At 35.5% G+C, this 21,150-nt stretch overlaps 1 protein-coding gene across 12 annotated transcripts in view; it reads right to left on the bottom strand.

The window, feature by feature from the left end:
• SNX14 (sorting nexin 14) overlaps positions 1 to 21,150 on the bottom strand; it is a 99,825-nt gene that overhangs the window by 20,861 nt on the left and 57,814 nt on the right. For all 12 annotated transcript variants that reach the window (XM_082730660.1, XM_082730665.1, XM_082730662.1 and 9 more), the window contains 9 exons: positions 15,797 to 15,998; positions 11,917 to 12,000; positions 9,296 to 9,396; positions 7,165 to 7,276; positions 4,446 to 4,486; positions 4,182 to 4,301; positions 1,478 to 1,601; positions 1,034 to 1,198; positions 800 to 895 (listed from right to left, as the gene is read on the bottom strand). In XM_082730660.1, coding sequence (XP_082586786.1) covers positions 800 to 895; positions 1,034 to 1,198; positions 1,478 to 1,601; positions 4,182 to 4,301; positions 4,446 to 4,486; positions 7,165 to 7,276; positions 9,296 to 9,396; positions 11,917 to 12,000; positions 15,797 to 15,998 — 1,045 coding nt within the window. The remainder of the gene's footprint in view (positions 1 to 799; positions 896 to 1,033; positions 1,199 to 1,477; positions 1,602 to 4,181; positions 4,302 to 4,445; positions 4,487 to 7,164; positions 7,277 to 9,295; positions 9,397 to 11,916; positions 12,001 to 15,796; positions 15,999 to 21,150) is intronic.

Genomic DNA, 21,150 nt, shown 5'->3' with positions numbered 1-21,150 from the left:
CCTTGCTCTCCACACAGTGCCTGACATGTGGACCAGTAAATTTAGAATGAATTAATTAATTCTGATCTTTTACTCATAAACACTATTGTAGTTCTTCTCAGAGCATAGTGGGTGGCAGGATTCCAACTGTCCCACAAACATATCACTTACATCAGTCTGATTGAAGTTGCTGCTACAAGAATCTGGCTACTGTATTAGCAAAAGCCTTTCTTAGTTCAGAGTGCTTATATCATAAAAACCAAATTTAATTAACTAATAAGTTAATTTTACTTGGTTTCTGTAACTATTTCTAAAATGGTAACTCAAAATAAAAATTAGTTTCAATAATCCAATTTATACCTTGTGGGGTGCCTGGATGGTTCAGCTGGTTAGGCATCTAACTCTAGATTTCAGCTCAGATCCTGATCTGGAGTTTTGAGATTGAGCCCCACATCAGGCTCCACACTTGGTGCAGTTTGTTTGAGATTCTCTCTCTCCCTCTTCCTCTGCCCCTCCCCTAACTTATGTGCTTGCTCTCTCTCTCCAAATAAAATCTTTTTAAGATTTTATTTATTTGAGAGAGAGAGAGCGCAAGCATGAGAGGAGGAGAATCAGAGGGGGAAGCAGCCTCCCTGCTAAGCAGAGCGCTGGATACGGGACTTGATCCCAGGACTCCAGGATCATGACCTGAGCCGAAGGCAGTCGCCCAACCAATTGAGCCACCCAGGCGTCCTCTCCAAATAGAATCTTAAAAGAAAATTGCTACACATTGTGATCTCAAAGAAATGCTTGTCTATATTAAACTACTTAAATATTATACCTGGAATGTAATTCATCATTTCTTCAAAAGTCTGTTTTGCTCGTTTTTGCTTATCTTGGAGAGAGCGAGGTTCAGTGTTTTCACAGAATACAGCATCTAAAAAGAGACAAAAAAATATTCACTAGAATTTTTACCTGTTACAAATTACTTCATTACAGAAATCCTAGGAAACCAATGAAAAGCAAGACACAAAAGCACATTAAACATGAAACAAACACATGACAAAATACAAACCTCTGAGAAGTGTTATGAGTGAGACCAAACGGTGCTCCTGGAACAGTTGTTCTAATTTACAATGAAGATAGTAGTCAGTGTACATTTCCAGGGTGTTTTTAAACAGGATTCGAGTTCCCATTAAGAGATGATGAAGCCAGTCAGGAACTTGGAAGACCACCCGTCCTGAGAAGGATGATATGAAATATTTTGTTACGATAAACAGATATTCTAAACATTCTCCAGTATAAAAAACCATAAACGGTCAATATTTTATTTGTAAACGTTAGTAACTTTAGTACGTTCAAGACCCAATTATATAAAATTCTTATAAAAGAAGTATCTTCAATTTAAAAAGAAGTTACAATGGGACAGTAGTGAAGAGCATTATTAATTTGTATCACAGAAGAAACGATACATAAATGAAAAATAGGTCTTCGCAGTAACCACATGTATCTTACCTACCTACATACATCAGGTAATCATAGACTCCTTCTACAGTCATCATCTCCATAAAATAATTCTGGTTTTGCTTTCTTTCTGTATTCTCAGCACGGTTTGCATTATTCTTAAACAGATCACTGAAAAGCTAATGTAAAAATTGAAATAATAAAGAGATAAATAGTTTATTACACCTGAAGGTAACAATCACTAAAGCTAATGTGAACAGAGCACAGGCACTTATACTTTTCCAATCAAAACAGAATTATCAGACAGATTAAGCTCTGCCTCTAAAGTTTCATGTTCATGCCCCAAATTGAATAAAAAATACATATTCCTCCCAAAATAATATATAAAAGTCTGCATTAATTTTAGACACAAGGAAATTTAGACACAAAGGAAATTCATTATTCATGAAGAAACTCTTTTTTTGAACATCAAAAGGAGCAAATGAACACATAAAGATGTGTAAATATATTGATGACAGCTAATTTTAAAACTAACATGACTTAACAAATTATAATCCACAATTAAAGGGTGTTTAGATGTGAATACTTAGCTTTAACCAAAATTTATTTGGACAATAATAATCACAGTCCAGAAATGCCCAATCAGTGTGAAAACAAGATGTAGAAAATTACTTATAGTAGAAAATGATGAAATGCAACTAAATCTCAGCCCTACTTACTCCCAGGATATGCAAAAAACTGTATTATTGGAATAATAAAATAGCAGAAATCAAGGAACTAAAGTTTGATAGAAAAGATCAACAAGTCAAAAGATGAAAAGGACAAAATCTTTGGCAAGACTGATCAAAAGAAAAAAAAAGAAAAAGACAGAAATAATACTAAAAAAATCAAAGGGGACATAGCTATAGATGTCAGAAAAAAACAACTATAGGCCAAAAAAATTTCAAATTAAGATAGAATAAAAAATGTATTGAAAATATAACCTATTGGGGTGTCTAGGTGGCTCAGCTGGTTAAGGGTCTGACTCTTGATTTGGCTCAGGTCACGATCTGACGGTTGTAAGATGGAACCCTGCATCAGGCTCCAAGCTGGGTGTAGAACCTGCTTAAGATATTCATTCTCTCTCTCTCCCCGCCTCTCCTTCTGCCCCTCCCCCTCATTTTAAAAAAAATATATAAAATTTATCAAAACTGACTCATTTTGGGGCAGCACCTAGGTGGCTCAGATGATTGGCCCTGACTCTTGGTTTCAGCTCAGGTCGTGATCTTGGGGTCATGGGATCAAGCCCTGCATCAGGCTCCACACTCAGCTCAGGAGTCTGCTTGTGCCTCTCCCTGTTCTTCCCCAAGCTCTCACACACACCATACACACACACACACACACACACACACACACACACACACACTGTCTCTCTCTCAGGTGAATAAATAAAATCTTTGGAGGCAAAAAACTGACTCACGCAACAAATCTGAAGAATACTACATTCATTAAAGAAATTAAATAGGCTTTTAAAAAAACCTTCCTATAAACAAAACTCAAGGCTTAGGTGACTTTAACAACCAGTTCTAACAATTATTTAAAGAACTACTGATTCCAATTATAACTTTACCAGCAAACAGAAAAAGGTTAATATAACTGATACCAGAATGTGACAAGGATAGAACGAGAGAGAAAAATTATAGGCCAAGGCCACCCACAAACAGGAATGTAAACTTCCTTACCCTTATTTATAAAGAATATCTATGAAAAAAGCTATGTTGTGCTATATGGTTTAATGGTGAAACACTGAAATCATGCCCTTTGTATAGTAGTTCATAGCCATGAAAAACAAAACCATCATTTGCATTTGCATGTAAGTGTGCAAATCTAAAAGAATAGATGTATTACTAAAGTTAATACAAGTCTAGCAAGGCTATTGAATTTTAAAAAATCAATACACAAAAATTAACTATTTGTTTACCCAAAAGGAAGTAATAAAGTAGAAAAACATGAAAAATATCTTTTATACTAATAACAAAAAGGTGAGGCTTTGCAGGAAGGGGGAGGGCTAGCCTTTGAGCTCAACAGCTCCCCGTGCTAAGCACTATTCTGGAACTAAAATGAGCATCCTTTGTTTTTTATTTCATTTTACTTATTTGTCAGAGAGAGAGAGAGCGTGCGCGCCAGAGAGAGTACAGGCAGGGGGGACTAGCAGGCAGAGAGAGAAGGAGACTCCCCACTGAGCAAGGAGCCCAATGTACAACTTGACCCTGGGATCATGACCTAAGCCAAAGGCAGACACTTAACTGACTGAGCCACCCAGGAATCCCTAAAGTGAGCTTGCTGCAAACTGGAAATGTATCTTCATTTTCTAGTTCCTTGCACTCAACAATAGGCATACAATAATATACCTGCTTAATGAATGGATTAAATATTACATAAGCCATTGAAATGAGATAAAATAAACATCAAATCAATATAAATACATTATATCAATTAATTTGAGTATTGGCTGTTCTTGATTTACAACCTAAGAAAACCACCTTAAAAATATCCCCCCAATACAGAAATGGCATAAGTTTATAAATACCATTAGCAAAAGAAACACTTACCTGTTAAAGAGGCAGACACTGCATAAAATACCCTCTTTAACTGCACAACTGATTTTCACATAAAAGATATAAGTCCCATTCATTTCATTAACACCAATATTCCCTATAATGGAAAAGTTTCAAGTAGGACAACTTCAAACTTCATGACTCTAAGTCAAGACACACTACCTTCTTGTTGTTTTCTGAAGTAGGGCTGAGAATAGTCAGTTCCGGTTTACTCGGTTTAGGCTTTGGAGATTCACAAGAATTAATAAAATTCATGATGAAAGGTTCCAAATGCTGACCTTTCTGTTGTGATACAGAAATCATGATATGAAAATTAAAAATCAAGATTATAATTTTTAATAATCGTATAACCCGTTAAAAGTTCACTGATACTTAGATGTGCTTATAACTATCATGTTACAGAATATACATAAATCAGTTATTCACCTCTTTCATTAGTTTTCCAGGAACAGACTTTATAATTTTTCCTGCAATTAAAAATAAAATATTAATTTTATGAAGGTATAATGTATCTCAGAATTACTTACATGTATACTTCACTAGGTGATTTTTTTTTTTAAGACTTTATTCATTTTCTTGACAGAGACATAAAGTACAATCAGGGGGAGCAGCAGGGAGAGAGGGTGAAGAAGACTCCCTGCTGAGCAACCCCCCCCCAATGTGGTGCTCAATCCCAGGGCCCTGGTATCATATCTGAGCCAAAGGCAGATTGTTAACAAAATGAGCCACCCAGGTGCCCCTTCACTAGGTAATTTTAAATACTAAACAGCCAAGTAAAAAGTAAAAAATTAATAATTTACCATTTCACATTCAATAAAAGTTTACAATAAATATGGTATTTTTAACTATTTATAGATATAACATTTAGGATTTACTTAAAATAATATAGTGGGATTGGGGTGGGGGGCAGAAGGGGCTAAACAAGCCAAGTATTGGAACAGCTGAAACAGTACACTTCTGTGTACATTTGAAATTTTCCATAAGAAATGTTTTCAGGGGTGCCTGGGTGGCTCAGTGGGTTAAGCTGCTGCTTTCGGCTCAGGTCATGATCTCAGGGTCCTGGGATGGAGTCCCGCATCGGGCTCTCTGCTCAGCAGGGAACCTGCTTCCCTCTCTCTCTCTCTCTGCCTGCTTCTCTGTCTACTGTGATCTCTCTCTCTCTGTCAAATAAATAAATAAAATCTTTAAAAAAAAAAGTTTTCAAAAGATTTTAAACAATAATGAATATATAAAGATACCTAAAAGCATGCAAAGGTAGTCAAAAAAGTTTTAAGAACTGCTACAACATTCACATTGGCTATTTAGGGGCACATGGGTTGCTCAGTTGGTCAAGTGTCCAACTCCAATTTTGGCTTAGGTCATGATCTCAGGGTCATGAGATCAAGCCCCATGTCAGGCTCCACATTCAGCATGCAGCCCACCTAAGAGATGCTCTCTCTCCCTCGCCCTCTGCCCCTCCCCTCCACTCGCACTCTTTCTCTCTCTCTAAAATTAAGAAAACAAACAAACAAACCCACACTGACTATGTAAGTAGCTCTAAGCCTCCCAGGAGCCCTGCCAAAATTTCTTCTTGATCTTATCTCTAGGTTCCCTTATTTTAAAATATCAAACATCTTGAGATTTTCTCAAACATTAGAAATGCCTGTAAAAATTAGTCAAAATTGATAAATGTAACTTAAAATTTCTTGCAGTTCAACTGAGAAAAAGTAGACTTTCAGCAATAGCAGGAGACATAATAACAAATTAAAATGGGAGATTGTTTTACGACATGAAAACCACCCAACTCTCTCCCATCATACTAGTTTTCCTTTGCTACCCCCATAAACTATACCTGCTTCCTTAGAATTCCCCAAGAACCTGGGGTACCAGGGTACTCAGTCGGTTAAGCATCTGACTCTTGATTTTGGTTCAGGTCATACCATAGGGTCCTGGGATCAACCCCTCTGTCAAGCTCCCCACTCAGCAGGGAGTCCACTTGAAGATTCTTTCTCTCCCCATCCCTCTGCTCACTCTTTCCCTCTCAAATAAATAAATTAAAAAAAAAAAAAAAAAAGAATTTCCCAAGTTCCTTAAACTACAGATCTTCTTCATCCTGTTCTTTTCTGTCTCTTCTACATGCTCTTCCTTGAGCCAATTTTATTTGCTCAATCTGATTTCAAATAACACTCAAATCTCTACTCCTTGCCTATCTCCTGGCCTCCCTGCCTTACAAATCTTCTTTAACTGGATTCTGTGAATTCAACAAGTTCAGAACTGCTCTCAATTTATTCCTTATCTCAGCAAGTAACAGCATCCCTTCAATTGTTTAAATAGAAACGTGGGTCATCTTTGATCATTTCTTCTCCTTTAGTCAAACCTAGTCAGCAACCAACCATGTCTACCCAATTCTGTCTCCTAAATACCATACATAACCAAATATAAAATGTCCTCGCATTTTCCCCTGATAAGAAAACCTCCATGCACAAACACCAACTATTCTGGCTCAATTAAATGTATTAATTTAAAGAGATACAAATGAAAGCCAAAGGCCCAATTGTAATATTTAATTCATTTGTTTAGTTCTATAAGTACTTAAGACTGTATTATATAAAATATACTTAGAAATACTGTTTTACTTCCATTATTATCTTTAACAATTTTATTCAAACTTTTCCTGCTTTCCTTATTACTGTGGTCTATACTGAACTTTATATAAAAGAAATCATGCTGTATATATTCTTCTGTGTCTTGCTTCTTTCATTCAACATCATGCTTTTAAGATTATCAATCTTGTTGCAAATAGCTACATGCTATAGGTATTCATTTTATGAATCTATCACAATTTATCTGCTGATCTACTGGTAATGAACATTTTTCTAGGTTTGGCTATAAAACAATGATGCTATGAACATTCTTCAATATGAATAAAAGAGTCTCTACAGAATGTATTTCAGAGAGGGACTGCTAAGTCATTCAGTTTCATACCAAACTATTTTTCCACATAGTTCCCAATTAATATTCCTACTAACAGTATATAAAAAGTGTGTTAGAATTTGGCTACACTATATAAAGTGGCTTACTATATAAAGCTATTCCTCTACATTAATCTGAAATGCTGATTATTTTCAGTTTATCCTCATATACACGATTCTTTAAACTGACTTACCAAGATTAACATCTGGTAGTATCTTATCAAGAAACTGTGTTTCCCCACCATTGGGAGAGAGAAAATCTGCCAGAAGTTGACTATTACTCAGTTCTGGATGTTGTAGAAGTTTCTTGAATGAAAAAAAGAAAAAAAGGGGGGGAGGAAATCTCAAAAGGATCATCAAAGCTATATTACAATGATAAGAACAAAAAAAAAATTTAATCCTCAAAAGCTATTTTATATTCAAATAACAAAGCTACATTTGTAGAAAGAATAGTATTGCACAGCAGCTAAGACCTCAGCCTCTACAGTCAGACACGAAAAGGTTTGAATTCCAATTCTTCCACTTACCAGTGAAGTGTCCCTAGAAACTAAGTTCCTAAATTACCTAAGAGTTTCCTTACATGTAAGATGAAAATGCTACTTACTTTACAAGGTTGTAATATAAAGCATTTAGCATAGTACCTGATACACAGGAAGGAAGATGAAACACTAGCTAACATTGTTTCTGTTTCTCAACTATAAAATAAATACTACAATATCATATAACTTTCTTGATAATTAAAAGAAGTTGACACAAAGGGTTTTGCAGGAAACTAAATGCGTAAAATGTGAAATAATTTGGAAAATCTGTTGTCTGTTCTTCTTGCAACACTATTTTCTTACAAGATAAACTGACTTTTTAAAGCCAAAATTAACTCAGTCTTGCCTAATATTGTTTTGTAACTTGAAACAGTTAGAAAACTTTATGGGCAGAAATTTGTATAAATGAAATACCAGTAACTGCAACCTTAAGCTCCGTATCACCAGAAAATACTCTTCTAGAAGGTGGTACTCTAGTCCTTAGAAAGATTTAGCTCTTTCAAATAATGGGTTAATGGTACAAACAAAGGCAAAGGTTAACTCTACTATATACAATGTTCAAATATCCTTGCAGTAGTTATACCAAAAAATTATGTAACAAATATTTTCTGGGTTGAAGCATGCAACCGTTCAAATACAAGATATAAAATATAAATATCCCTTTAGACTCCTGATTAATTTTAATTTAAAAAGTAATTATTTGGGGCAAGAAGGCATCCAAATTTGGCTAAATTAACAATAAAATCTACAAAATTCTGTACCCAAATAAAAAAAGATTTTTTTTAACAACAAAAAGTAAACACTTTTTGGTCTTATGCACTTCATTAAATAAAGAAAGATGGTCATTAATTTTAAAGAAGTCTAAATCAATTTTAGTTAAGCGTCCCACTCTTGATTTTGGCTGACTGTACTAACAATGGAAATAACATACCAATTACATTGTTTACATAACACTGTGCACACACTGAAAAAAAAATTCAATTCCAAGTGGTGACTGGTAGAGAACCAGGAGATCCCAAGAAACCAGAAAAACATCTACAAATTGCAAAAGAAAAAAAACTGAGGAATAAAATGGGAGGGAAGATTCACAAGTTCAGAAGTGCTAAACACAAAATCAAACAGAAAACAAGACAAAAGGGACACCTAGCTGGTTTAGTCAGTAGAGTATGTGACTCTTCATCTTGGGGTTTTAAGTTCAAACCCCACGTTTTGGGTAGAGATAACTTAAAAAAATACTAATTTTTTTTAAAAAGATAAGAACAACAAAAAAAAAACTACCCAGTATACTTAGAATGCATTTCCTCTTATACAGTTTTTTTTCTTTATCTTCTCGCACCAAAAGTTTTAAACTAAACCGAACATATAATTTTTCTTCTTCTAAGAAATATCTGGTATTTCATTGGTCATCAATTTTTTCAAAAAGTATACTCTTTTTTTGAGAGAAAGAGAGTGCACAAGCAGAAGCGGGGGGTGTAGAGGGAAAGAGAGAGAATCTTAAACAAGCTTCTGTGGAGCCCGACATAGCACTCGATCTCATGACCCTTACTTAGATCATGACCAGAGCTGAAATCAAGAGTTGGATGCTTAACCGACTAAGCCATCCAGGAACCCCTAAAAAGTACTTTTCACAATAATTCATTTTCACATGGAAAAAACTATCTTAAAAGAATTTTAGAAACCCACACTGACAGGTATCTGTAAAACAAAATATATATACATAAAAGATAAAAAGACAAATTAGACAATTGTATGATTAGTAACGTTTTAAACTGAGTTGATATTGTACCTGTAAATATTCCTGAAACTCTTCTCTCTTTGACTTTAAGAACTCATAATTTTTGGGGCCGATGATCCTTTTGGAAGGAAGCTGGGCATCAGGAAATGTGCCTGAAATCAATATATATGAAAGTTATTACTACGTTCTACTACTATTTTAAAAACCTGATTTATAATTTACTACAGCAAATTCAGATTCATAATGCTCCCTCTTATAGAGATGAGGCATTATCCTTTAAATAACCTGGACAAGGAGCAACTGAGTGGCTCAGTCCGTAAAGCACCTGCCTTTGGCTCAGGTCATGATTTCAGGGTCCTGGGATCAAGCCCCGCATTGGGCTCCCTGCTAAGTGGGGAGTCTGCTTCTCCCTCTCCTTCTGCTGCTCCCCCTGCTCACGCTCTGGCAGGTAAATAAATAAAATATTTTTTTAAACGTAAATTACATAATTAATTATTCTTGACAAAATCCATAAGCTTCAAGTCAGAAGTCTAGACCCAAGAACCTGAGTCTACTAATAACCAAACTGATCACCAACTCTGTTGACAGATTTATTTATGCATTCTATACTATTAGTAAAAAAGCCTCAAAAAAATACCATGAGATTATTTTGAAGACGGTGGGATTCAATGAGACAAAATCTTACAAAGAAAAATACCTATTCTCATGGGGAAAAAAAAGGTAGCATGTTGCTAATACTACACAAGATTAAACACAGGATTAAAAACAAAGTTTAAAAATCATGGACATGGGGTGCCTTGTGGCTCAGTCGGTTTAGCATCCAACTCTTGGTTTTGGCTCAGGTCCTGATCTCGGGGTGATGAGATTGAGCTCAACATCAGTCTCCACACTGGGCACGGAGCCTGCTTCAGATTCTCTCTCTCCCTCTGCCCCTCCCCCCACTCCTTCTGTCTCTCTCTCTCTCTGTGTCAAATTAAAAAAAAAAAAAATCTTAAAACAACAACAACAAAAACCAAAAAAACCATGGGCATGCTTTCTCAAACAGGGATGACTTCAGAAATTTAAATACCAAAAAGGAAAATATTATTGGGAATCCAACTTCGGTTCATCTAGGGGTTTAAAGTCTGATTATAGGTCTTCTCTCAACCCAAGGGAAAAGTTCTCAGAGATAGGAGATAAGGATGGTACTGCTTAAGATTGGCAGAGACCAAGAGAAAACCATTTTTTTTTTTAAAGATTTTATTTATGTGTGTGAGAGAGAGCACACAAGCAGGAAGAGAGCGCACAAGCATCAGGCAGAGGGAGAAGCAGGCTTCCCACTGACAAGGAGCCAGGTCCTCATCCCAGGACCCTGGGATCATGACCCGAGCCAAAGGCAGATAACCAACTGAGCCACTCAGGCGCCGTAAAGAGAAAACCATTTAAAGACAAGTACGAATTCAAAATCTAAGCAAAGAGTTTGGAATGCGACCTTGTATTTTTTTATCATCCTATAATAATCTCTTCATCGTGGGTTTTGCTTTTAGTAAAGAAGGGTAAAAAAGGTCCTGTCCTGTCCTTCTCAATTCAGAACCAACCTAAATTTGAATCAGGGACACTCCATAAAGCTTCTCTAAAATAAAGATTCATGGGTACCTGGGTGGCTTAGTCAGCTTAATGTCTGACTTTGTCTTGACTTTAGCTCAGGTCATTATCTCAGGATGGTGAGATCGAGCCCCACATAGGGCTCCACACTGGGCATGGAGCCTGCTTAAAATTCTCTTTTTCTCCCCCACTCTCCCTCTGCCCCTTCCCCACTCCACCTAATGTGCTCACTTGCACTCTATCTCATAAATAAATGAATACAGAAATATACACAAAACATACAAAATGACTGTAAATACTTCATAACTACATCCCTGGCATTAACTAAAATTAATGGGTAAGAGAGACTAAAAGGTGAGGGGAAGAACTAAAAGGAACAGTGTTCCCCTTTTCTGACTGATCTATCTTTAAAAGAAATATTACTCTACAAGTTTTATTTCCAACTCTAAGAGCTAAATCAAAACATTTGCACTGATGCAAAGCAAACATGTTTATCAAGAAAAATGGTGAAAGAACAGAGCAACTCTGAAATTCCTGGTTTAAATTCTCTGTCACATTGAGATAAACAAAAATTCAATTGGAAAGAAAACCTTTTCTAAAATACATTTAAAGAATAGCTATCTTTTAAATTTTAATATTATTGAAAAAGCAATAAATGGGGCGCCTGGGTGGCTCAGTGGGTTAAAGCCTCTGCCTTCAGTTCAGGTCATGATCCCAGAGTCCTGGGATGGAGCCCCACATCTGGCTCTCTGCTCTGCAAAGGGCCTGCTTCCTCCTCTCTCTCTGCCTGCCTCTCTGCCTACTTGTGATCTCTGTCAAGTAAATAAATGAAATCTTAAAAAAAATTTTTTTAATAAAAATAAATAAAAAATAAAAAGCAATAAATATGCATTGTAAAAACTGTTAAAAAATAAGCCAAAAATAAGTTAAAAACAGTACATTCCTATTATGAATAGCAGTGTACACAAGTGTCACTGTTACATTTTCTTGATATAATTACTTAAAATAAAAAAAAACTTAATCTAGTTCAACAGTTTGTTCAAGAAAGCTAATGCTACAATGTAACACTTTATACAAAAACAACATACCATGAAATTCTGTTAGTTTTGATTCAAGTACATAGAATTCTAGGTATCTTCTATAGACAGACCAATGTTCAGGCTCATGCCCAACTGTAAAATGAATGAATACACAGTAAGTAATAAATAATTTTATAAACTACTATTAAAAATTATGCCAGTGTCAATTTATTATTTCTTAACATCACATTAATATATTTTATCCCATATTTTAATTTTAAATTTCTTAAGAAATTGATCATTTTTACCTATTTATGAAGTTATCTCAGTAACAAATAGTTTTCTACAACAGAATCACAGAGCTGACAAATTTCAAAAAATAATGCAATTATTATTAATTTTTAAAATGTCACAGAAATAAATAATGTATTTCAAAAAACCTTATAATCAATTTTGGGTCTCTCAAATCTTTACCAATTTGTCCAGATCTAAAAAAGTACAGAACAGCACTATCCAATAGAACTTTCTGCAATTCTGAAAATGGTTTATATTATCTGCATTAATACAGTAACTATTAACCACATGTAGTTACTGATCATTTGAAATGTGGCTAGTGTAAGGAACAAAAATTTTAATATAATTTAATTTTCACTGATACATGTGGCTAGTGCCTACCAAACTGAATAGTACAAAGTAACGGTTTACAGAATGAGTTGGGTCAGACCACCTATTCCAACCCCAGTTCCCCCGTTTACTATGTGAACTTGAACAAATAACTTAACCTCATTGTGCCTTCGGTTGCTTAGAATAAAAATAATTGTACCCATTACATAAAATAATGAACTAAATCACTTCTGTAGACTGAATGGCAGAGAGTAAGCACCTCAAAAATGTTAACTGCTATTATTAGCATCTAATGTCATTCTAGCACAGATTTGGAAATGCAATGTATAAAATCAACCAAAATCACAATAACCCAAAAACAAAGACTGTATTTAGAAAAAAACATGATGGGGCCCCTGGGCGGCATATGCCTTCAACTCAGGTCATGATGCCCTGGGATAGAGCCCCACACGAGGCTCCTTGCTCAGGAAGGAGCCTGCCTCTCCCTTTCTCTCTCTCCTGCCTCTTCCCCTGTTCATGCTCAGTCTGCTCAGTCTCTCTCTCCCTCAAATAAATAAAAACTTTAAAAAGGAAAAAAACATGATATAGTGACAATCTAAAAGCAAACTGAATTCTTCTTCTTCAACACTGGTCTTAAAAGATCTACATCATATTTCTTAGTTTTGTTTTTTAAAATCCTAAAATTGTTATTTTGCTACATTATAAAGTCAGCACAGTATTTAAATGATGCACTATTTTTCCCTCATGGGCCATAACTTCCTAAAAGCACATTACATTGATAGTCAAAGTCTGCAGCACTGTTGAGAAAAATAATCCTTAGTTTTAAGATCCTTTTGTTAGTTTAAATTTTATGGTTAAATTTTTAAGGAAAACTTCTAAAAATAAAGCACAAAAATTAATAATGCTTTCCCAAAAGACAAAAACAAAGTATATTTAAAAGTATATCATATATAAACCTTTGAAAAGGATGTGTTACATGCTCACATAAATTTACTTATATCTGAAGTCAAGTTTAAAATAATTTCCTGAGAAACGAGAACAGTGTGGGAAAAGCCAGACTTCAAATACTAGGCACAGAAGTAGCTGAACCCAGAAACTACAGTATTTCTTTTCAATTCTTTCTGACACTTAACATGCCAATCATGAAACAGCAGACAAAGATACGAACAAAAAACTATGTTTGAAACTGAAATCAGACTATAGTATCAACAATGGTTTGCTTTGCTTATTAGAACACAGCTAGTAAAGCAACAGGTAAGACTGAATGGCAACAAAAGCAAAATCAAGTGGCACTGACTCTTGGCTGGACAGTGCAAGACCCTGTCTGGTACCTAGTTATAACAGGAAAAATCATAGATAGCTACTTCGAGCATTCTTCCTTTCCTAATCCTATGTTTTATTTCCTGAAATAGGATTAGCTTCTAAGAAAAATTTTCAAAACCTTTTTTTTTTTTAAAAAGGGGGGGAATTATTAGCACTGACCTTCATGTTAATACTTAGTCACTCATCTCTCAAAACCATTCCCTAACACTGCCACTTTTTTCCTTCTTTTACAAGACAATTCCCTCCTCCTAAGTTCAACTTCATTTTTCTAACATTCCCAACATGTGGACAACTTTGATTTGCTTTTGCTTACACTGAACGCCCCCACTTCTTAGACAAGACCCAGGGTGGTGACAGTTATCTTGTAAAGGACACTATTTACCCCCTTCTCTCTTAGTTCACACCTAAACAACTAAAAGAAAAAAGATAGCAAAATATGAGGAAAAATGATCACACTGTTTTATCATATTTTTATAAATTCTAATTAGCCCACAACAGAGGAGAAATGTTGTCTTAATGAAATTGGTATAATACCTGAATCATTGCTATACGTGTTACTCCTCATCAATTAAGTGTAATGGCTAATGATGATGGCAGCAAAACCATTAAAAGAACATTACACAAAATGCTTTGTTGCATTGTCAACATGTCTCAAACGCATCTACTCATTATGTATTGTTTGAACAAATTAATTAGCTAAATGGTACTAGAGATAACCTAGACAATCCTAAGCCTTCACTGAACTTTCTGTTCAGACACTTAGCTTTTGGAAGTGCAGCCACACTTAAAAGTTAGAAATGGAAAAATCTTTATCATTCCTAAATCTTTATCATGTCAATACAGAGTAATTGACATCTTTTAAGAGACATGGCCAAAGGGAAGGGAAGTAAGGGCAAAACTGAACTATTGGGACTTCATCAAGATCAAAAGCTTTTGTACAGGAAAGGAAATAATCAACAGAACCAAAAGACAACTGACAGAATGGGAGAAGATATTTGTAAATGACATATCAGATAAAAGGGCTAGTATCTAAAATATATAAAGAACTTATCAAACTCAACACCCAAAATCAAATAACCCAATAAGAAATGGGCAGAAGATAAGAACAGACATTTCTCCAATGAAGACATGCAAATAGCCAAAAGACACATGAAAAAGTGCTCACCATCCCTCTGCATCAGGGAAATACAAATCAAAACCACCTCACCCCAGTCAGAATGGCTAAAATTAACCAGTCAGGAAATGACAGGTGTTGGCGAGGGTGCAGAGAAAAGGGAACCCTCTTACACTGCTGGTGGGAAGGCAATCTGGTGTAGCCACTCTGGAAAACAGTATGGAAGTTCCTCATAAAGTTGAAAATAAAGCTACCCTATGACCAAGCAAACTAGGGATTTACCACAAAGATACAAATGTAGTGATCTGAAGGGGCACCTGCAACCCTAACATCTATAGTAGCAATGTCCACAATAGCCAAACTATGAGGAAAAAACCTAGATGTCCATCAACAGATGAATGGATAAAGAATATGTGGGGTAGGGGTGTGTGTGTGTGTGTGTGTGTGTGTGTGTGTGTGTGTGTAATGGAATACTATGCAGCCATCAAAAAAAAATCTTGCCATTTGGAATGATGTGGGTGGAACTACAGGGTATTATGCTAAGTGAAATAAGTCAATCAGAGAAAGACAATTATCATATGATCTCTCTGGTATGAGGAATTTGAGAGGCAGAGTGCAGGGTTGTTGGGGTTAGGGAGGGGAAAATGAAACAAGATGGGATTGGGAGGAAGACAAACCATCAGAAACCCTTAGTCTCAGGAAACAAACTAAGGGTTACTGGAGGGTGTAGGGCGGGGATAAGGTGGCTGGGTGATGGACACTGGGGAGGGTATGTGCTATGGTGAGTGCTGTGAAATGTGTAAGCCTAATGATTCACAGACCTAGACCCCTGGAGCAAATAATACATTATATGTTAATTTAAAAAAAGGTATTCATAAAGCTTCCTACCTGCTCTTCTATCATTTCTTTCGACATCAATACAAAACACAGGTATTCTCTCTTTTTTCTCTTTCCTTTCAGAGGAAGGATCTTCAAAAAAGTCTACATATGGAATGCTAATTTTCCATGCAGCAAGATTTCGGGGAGTATTAGGTGTGCTCACAGCTTCCACTGGAGAATCATCTTCCATTACAACAATACCTTCTTCAATCTGGAAAAAAATCATCATGAAAAATGTAGTATACCCAGGTCCTTTAGACCTACAGCACACAAGATACAATTATAAAGAGTATATCCATATAAATTCTGTAATTTTCAAATACAAAACTTTTGAAATTAGGTGATACCAAATTTTCTACTAAAAATATAAAAATTAAAAATTAAAAACAACAAATTACTAGCATCAACTCCAGGTTTTATTACATCACCTACATATGAAAATTCCATAGAAAAGAGAAAATAGGCACTTCAGAGATTAAAGATATTGAAAATATACAAATACAGAAAAACATTTAACTATGGTAATAAGAAGTAAAAATTAATGGACTGATATTTTTCACTCTGATATGTATTGAGAGTCACAGAACAATTTTAACTAAGTACAAATGGTCACCAACTTATGACAATTCAACTTATGATTTTTCAATTTTACTGTAATGCCAAAGCGATATGCATTGAGTAGAAACTATACTTCGAAGTTTGAGTTTTTATTTTTTCCGAGGCTAACAGTGTGTTGTGTGATAATCTCTTTTGATACTGGGCGGTGGCAGCAAGCCACAGCTCTCAGCCACTCAATCACAAAGGTAAACAACCAATTACACCGACAGTCATCCTGTACCCAAATAGCCATTCTTTCTCACTTTCAGTATAGTATTCAGTAAGTTGCATGAGATAGTCAACACTTTATTATAAAATAGGCCTTGTGTTAGATGATTTTGCCCAACTGTAGGCTAATAGAAGTGTTCTGAGCTTGTTTAAGGTAGGCTAGGCTAAGCTATGATGTCCAGTAGGCTAGTTGTATTAAATGCCATTTTTAGCATTGCGTCAGGCTCTCTGCTCAGCAGAGTCTGCTTTTCCCTCTACCTCCACCCACCACTTGTGCACATGCTCTCTTTTTCTCTCTCTCAAATAAATAAAACCTTTTAAAATTAAAAAAAAAAATTGGGGCGCCTGGGTGGCTCAGTGGGTTAAAGCCTCTGCCTTCGGCTCAGGTCATGATCCCAGGATCCTGGGATCGAGCCCCACATCGGGCTCTCTGCTCAGCGGGAAGCCTGCTTCTTTTCCTCTCTCTCTCTGCCTGCCTCTCTGCCTATTTGTGATCTCTGTCAAATAAATAATTTTTTTAAAAAATAGTAAAATTAAAAAAAATAAATAAATGCATTTTCAACTTACAACAGATTTATCAGAATGAATCACCACTGTAAGCTAAGGAAGAGCTATAATTCCATTTCTGGAAATGTAATCTAATAAAAATATTTATTCTAAGTAAATTTTTTTTAAACTGTGGAAAAGGCACAAGTATAACTATATTCACTGCAGCTAAGTAATATGAAAAATGAAAAATGACCTGAAAGGGACCCACCTCCATAGAATTCTTTTTTATCTCTTGGTTCTAAAATTTTAATAATATATATGCTTTAAAGAAGTATTTAAAAATATTATTTGAATAATTTTTTTAAAAATTTTAAACATGTTCTAGAAATATACATACAGAAAGAAGGAAAAACTGTATTTCATTAAATTAAAAGAGAACCTCTGAATTAACACATTAAGAAACCTGATCACCTATACATCTCAAACTCATGTTAAAGAAGACAAAATGTTACAGATAAACACATCCACCTTGAACATACTTTTGTATGTTTTATTTATTTATTTAGCAGAGAGAGAGGGAACACAAGCAGGGAGTGGGCATTTCCATCACACATTATTCTCTCTGTTTTTCTTTCAGTTATATAAAGAGATAACCTTGTCTCTTTATATAACTGGGAGAAGCAGGCCTCCCACTGATCCCAGGACCCTGGGATCATGACCCAGGCTTAAGGCAGACACTTAACAACTGAGCCACCCAGGCGCCCCTTGAACATACTTCTTTAAGACAATGAGTCAAAAACTGTGCACACTGAAGAGAATTCTGAATAGTCTACTCAGGGCAAATGAGTAGTAGGAAGATTTCTTTCCAGAATTTTAGCAACCTATCTTCACTCTCAGTTCTACCTTTTCTCCACACCTGGCAGTCACCTCTTGTCTAAGTGAATTCCTTCCCTCCCCCAAACAATCCCTTAGCAATTACCTTTTCTGTTCTTGTCCTAAAATGGCTTTCTATAATCTCTAATAAGACTATTAGTGATCTTAAAAGGACCTCTTAATACCCTACTAAAAAGAAAAAGTCTTAAAGTCCTAAAAGGAAAAAAAGAAACTATAAAAACAGATTGTATGAATTGGTTTTTGCCTTTTCTGTGACAAGGTTATCTCTTTATATAACTGAAAGAAAAACAGAGAGAATAATGTGTGATGGAAATGCCCACTCCACTACTTGAACCTGAGGTACAGAGTGGCATTTTCTATGGCTATTACAACTGTATTTTTGTTAATGGATTAAGCTTCTGAGATATCAGAAGGGTAACTGATCATAAAATGACAGATAATTTGTTTAACAAGCTGACTAAACACCAAAAATAGGGCACCTGGCTGGCTCAGTCAGTAAAGCACATGACTCCTGATCTCAACATTATAGGCTCAAGTCCCATGTTGGGTGTAGAGTTTACTTTAAAAAAGAAAAATAGACATTCTTAAATAAAAAGTCTCCCAAACTCAACCTAAGAAACAAAATGAGAAAATAAAATTCTTAGCAACATAAAAATATCCATGAAACAAAGGATAAATTGTTTAAAATGTATTACTGTTACTGTTACCATTTAAATGGTATTTATATCAAAAAAGTTTAATGAATAATCTCTAGAACAGTATTTTTCTTTTTTTTTTTTTTTAAAGATTTTATTTATTTATTTGTCAGAGAGAGAGCGAGCGAGAGCGAGCACAGGCAGACAAAGTGGAAGGCAGAGTCAGAGGGAGAAGCAGGCTCCCTGCAGAGCAAGGAGCCCGATGTGGGACTCGATCCCAGGACGCTGGAATCATGACCTGAGCCGAAGGCAGCTGCTTAACCAACTGAGCCACCCAGGCGTCCCTAGAACAGTATTTTTCTAAAGAATTTTCAGGGCTTCCTTTAATATTATTTGAAAGTAAGTTAATATTATAAACCAAGATTTAATGTAAAAGAAAATAAAGTACTTTTTTGTTTTCATATAGATCTTCCCTCTACCAAAAGGATGGAGAATAAGGGTGGCAGAGGATAAGAAGCAAAAAGATGTCCCCCGTTTCCTTAGGAAATCTAATGTTTCTCATTATTATCTTTTACTATATGAAGATAACTGCCAAAATACCAATGGGCATATTATATTCCAGAAGTTTATTTGCAAATCAGTTCTTAACATGGACAGATAAACACTTTCAAATATATTCAATTTTATGCAGTGAACTTTGGTTCCCAGGCCAGCATACACATGTCAATCTAATCCATAATTTACATTCATACATTTAAAAGAACTGATGCTATTACAATACTGTACAGTGCTTATTATGCTTACCATATGCTAGGCACTGTGCTAAGTGTTTCGTGCATATTACTGGTTTAATCCTCACAACACCCTTACCTAAGCTAGATACTTTCATCCCCATTTCACATGTGAGGAAACCAAGTCACAATAAAATTAAGAAACTTATCCAAGGTCACATTGTAAGGAGGCACTGCCACCAAGTGATCACATCAAGGTTTCTAAAAGAAATATCTTCTAAGTTCCAAATGTGAATTACACACCACTTTAGTAGGAGTCTGGCCATTTCCCTTTCCCCTAAACTTCCTCAACAAGACAAAGATTTCTCAACGTCCCACAGATTAGAGCTAGCACAGTACTGGGCCACCTGGTTGGCTCAGTTGGATGAACATGCAACTCTTGATCTTGGGGTCATGAGTTCAAGCCCCACGTTGGGGTTAGAGATTACTTAAAAAAATAAACTTAAAAAAAAAAAAACCTAGCACAGTGCCCTCTAAATCCTAACTGATACCACCTTCGTCTGGGTCAATAGTCTATTCACCCACACCTGCTCTTTTAGAGTATTAGAGGTTAGTTTGTTCTCTTCTTTACTTTTCCTTACCACTATCTTTGCTTCAAAATCAAGAATCTTCTTCTTCTTCGGGCCACTATAAAACAGAACTCTCTCAGTTTTCTAAAAAGACTATCCTCCTATTCCTAAAGCAAACACACACACACACACACACACACACACACACACACCCCGAAAACAAAAACAGCTTATGTATCAAGTAATCACAGAAAATAAAAAATAAGAAGTGTATCTTCCCAAACAAAATTATGTTTTGAAAAGTTCACAATAACATGGGTAAATGCTTTCATTGTAATATGAAGTAGGAAGAGAGTAGGATAGCAACCTACATACATAATGTAGCCTAATCTATGTGGATGAGAAAGGAAAGGGTTTTTGTTGTTGTTGTTTTTTAAATCACCAAAACGTTAACAGAAGTGCTTATTGAGTGGCAGGGTTATGGGTGGTATTTTTAAATTTGTTTCCACTTTTCCATATTATTAAAAAACTGAGATGGGGCGCCTGGGTGGCTCAGTCATTAAGCATCTGCCTTCGGCTCGGGTCATGATCCCAGAGTCATGGGATCGAGCTCCACATAGGGCTCCCTGCTCACACAGAAGTCTGCTTCTCCCTCTCCCTGCTTGTATTCCCTCTCTCATTGTCTCTGTGTCAAATAAATAAATAAAATATTTTTTTAAAAATAAAAATAAAATAAAAACTAAGTCTATAATATGCTTAAAATTTTTAAAATACATAAGTAAACATTATTTTGAAAAAAGACTATCTCCTCTGGTCTACTGTCTTTCTTCTACCCATACTTTTAAAAAAACACAAGAGCATAAACAGAAAAAACAATGTTATATTTGGATTACCTAAGAAGGGAAAAAAAAGAATTAATATTTTCTTCCACTTAAATTATGAAGAATCAATGAATTTCCTTAACAATTCATCATGCAATGGGACAAAGGTCAAAAGGAAGGAGTGAGAGGAAAAACAGGTTTATATACTCTTCCCTCCCCTATTCTTTCTTCTTGGTCATTGCCAATCCAATCACTACAATCCATCCTTTTTGATATCCAGGTTAGTAAATCCCTTAAGGTCAAAGTCTCTATCTTAATCATCCTTTTATCCCCACTGCTCAGTCATTAAGGAGCAAAACAAGCATCCAGGAACTCTGTTTAATAAAGATTTGTTCAACA

The sequence above is a fragment of the Mustela nivalis genome (assembly GCF_964662115.1).
Source record: "Mustela nivalis genome assembly, chromosome: 5".
Taxonomy (NCBI): domain Eukaryota; kingdom Metazoa; phylum Chordata; class Mammalia; order Carnivora; family Mustelidae; genus Mustela; species Mustela nivalis.
Note: the sequence above shows the minus strand (reverse complement) of the source record. Positions and strands in the feature narration are given on the sequence as shown.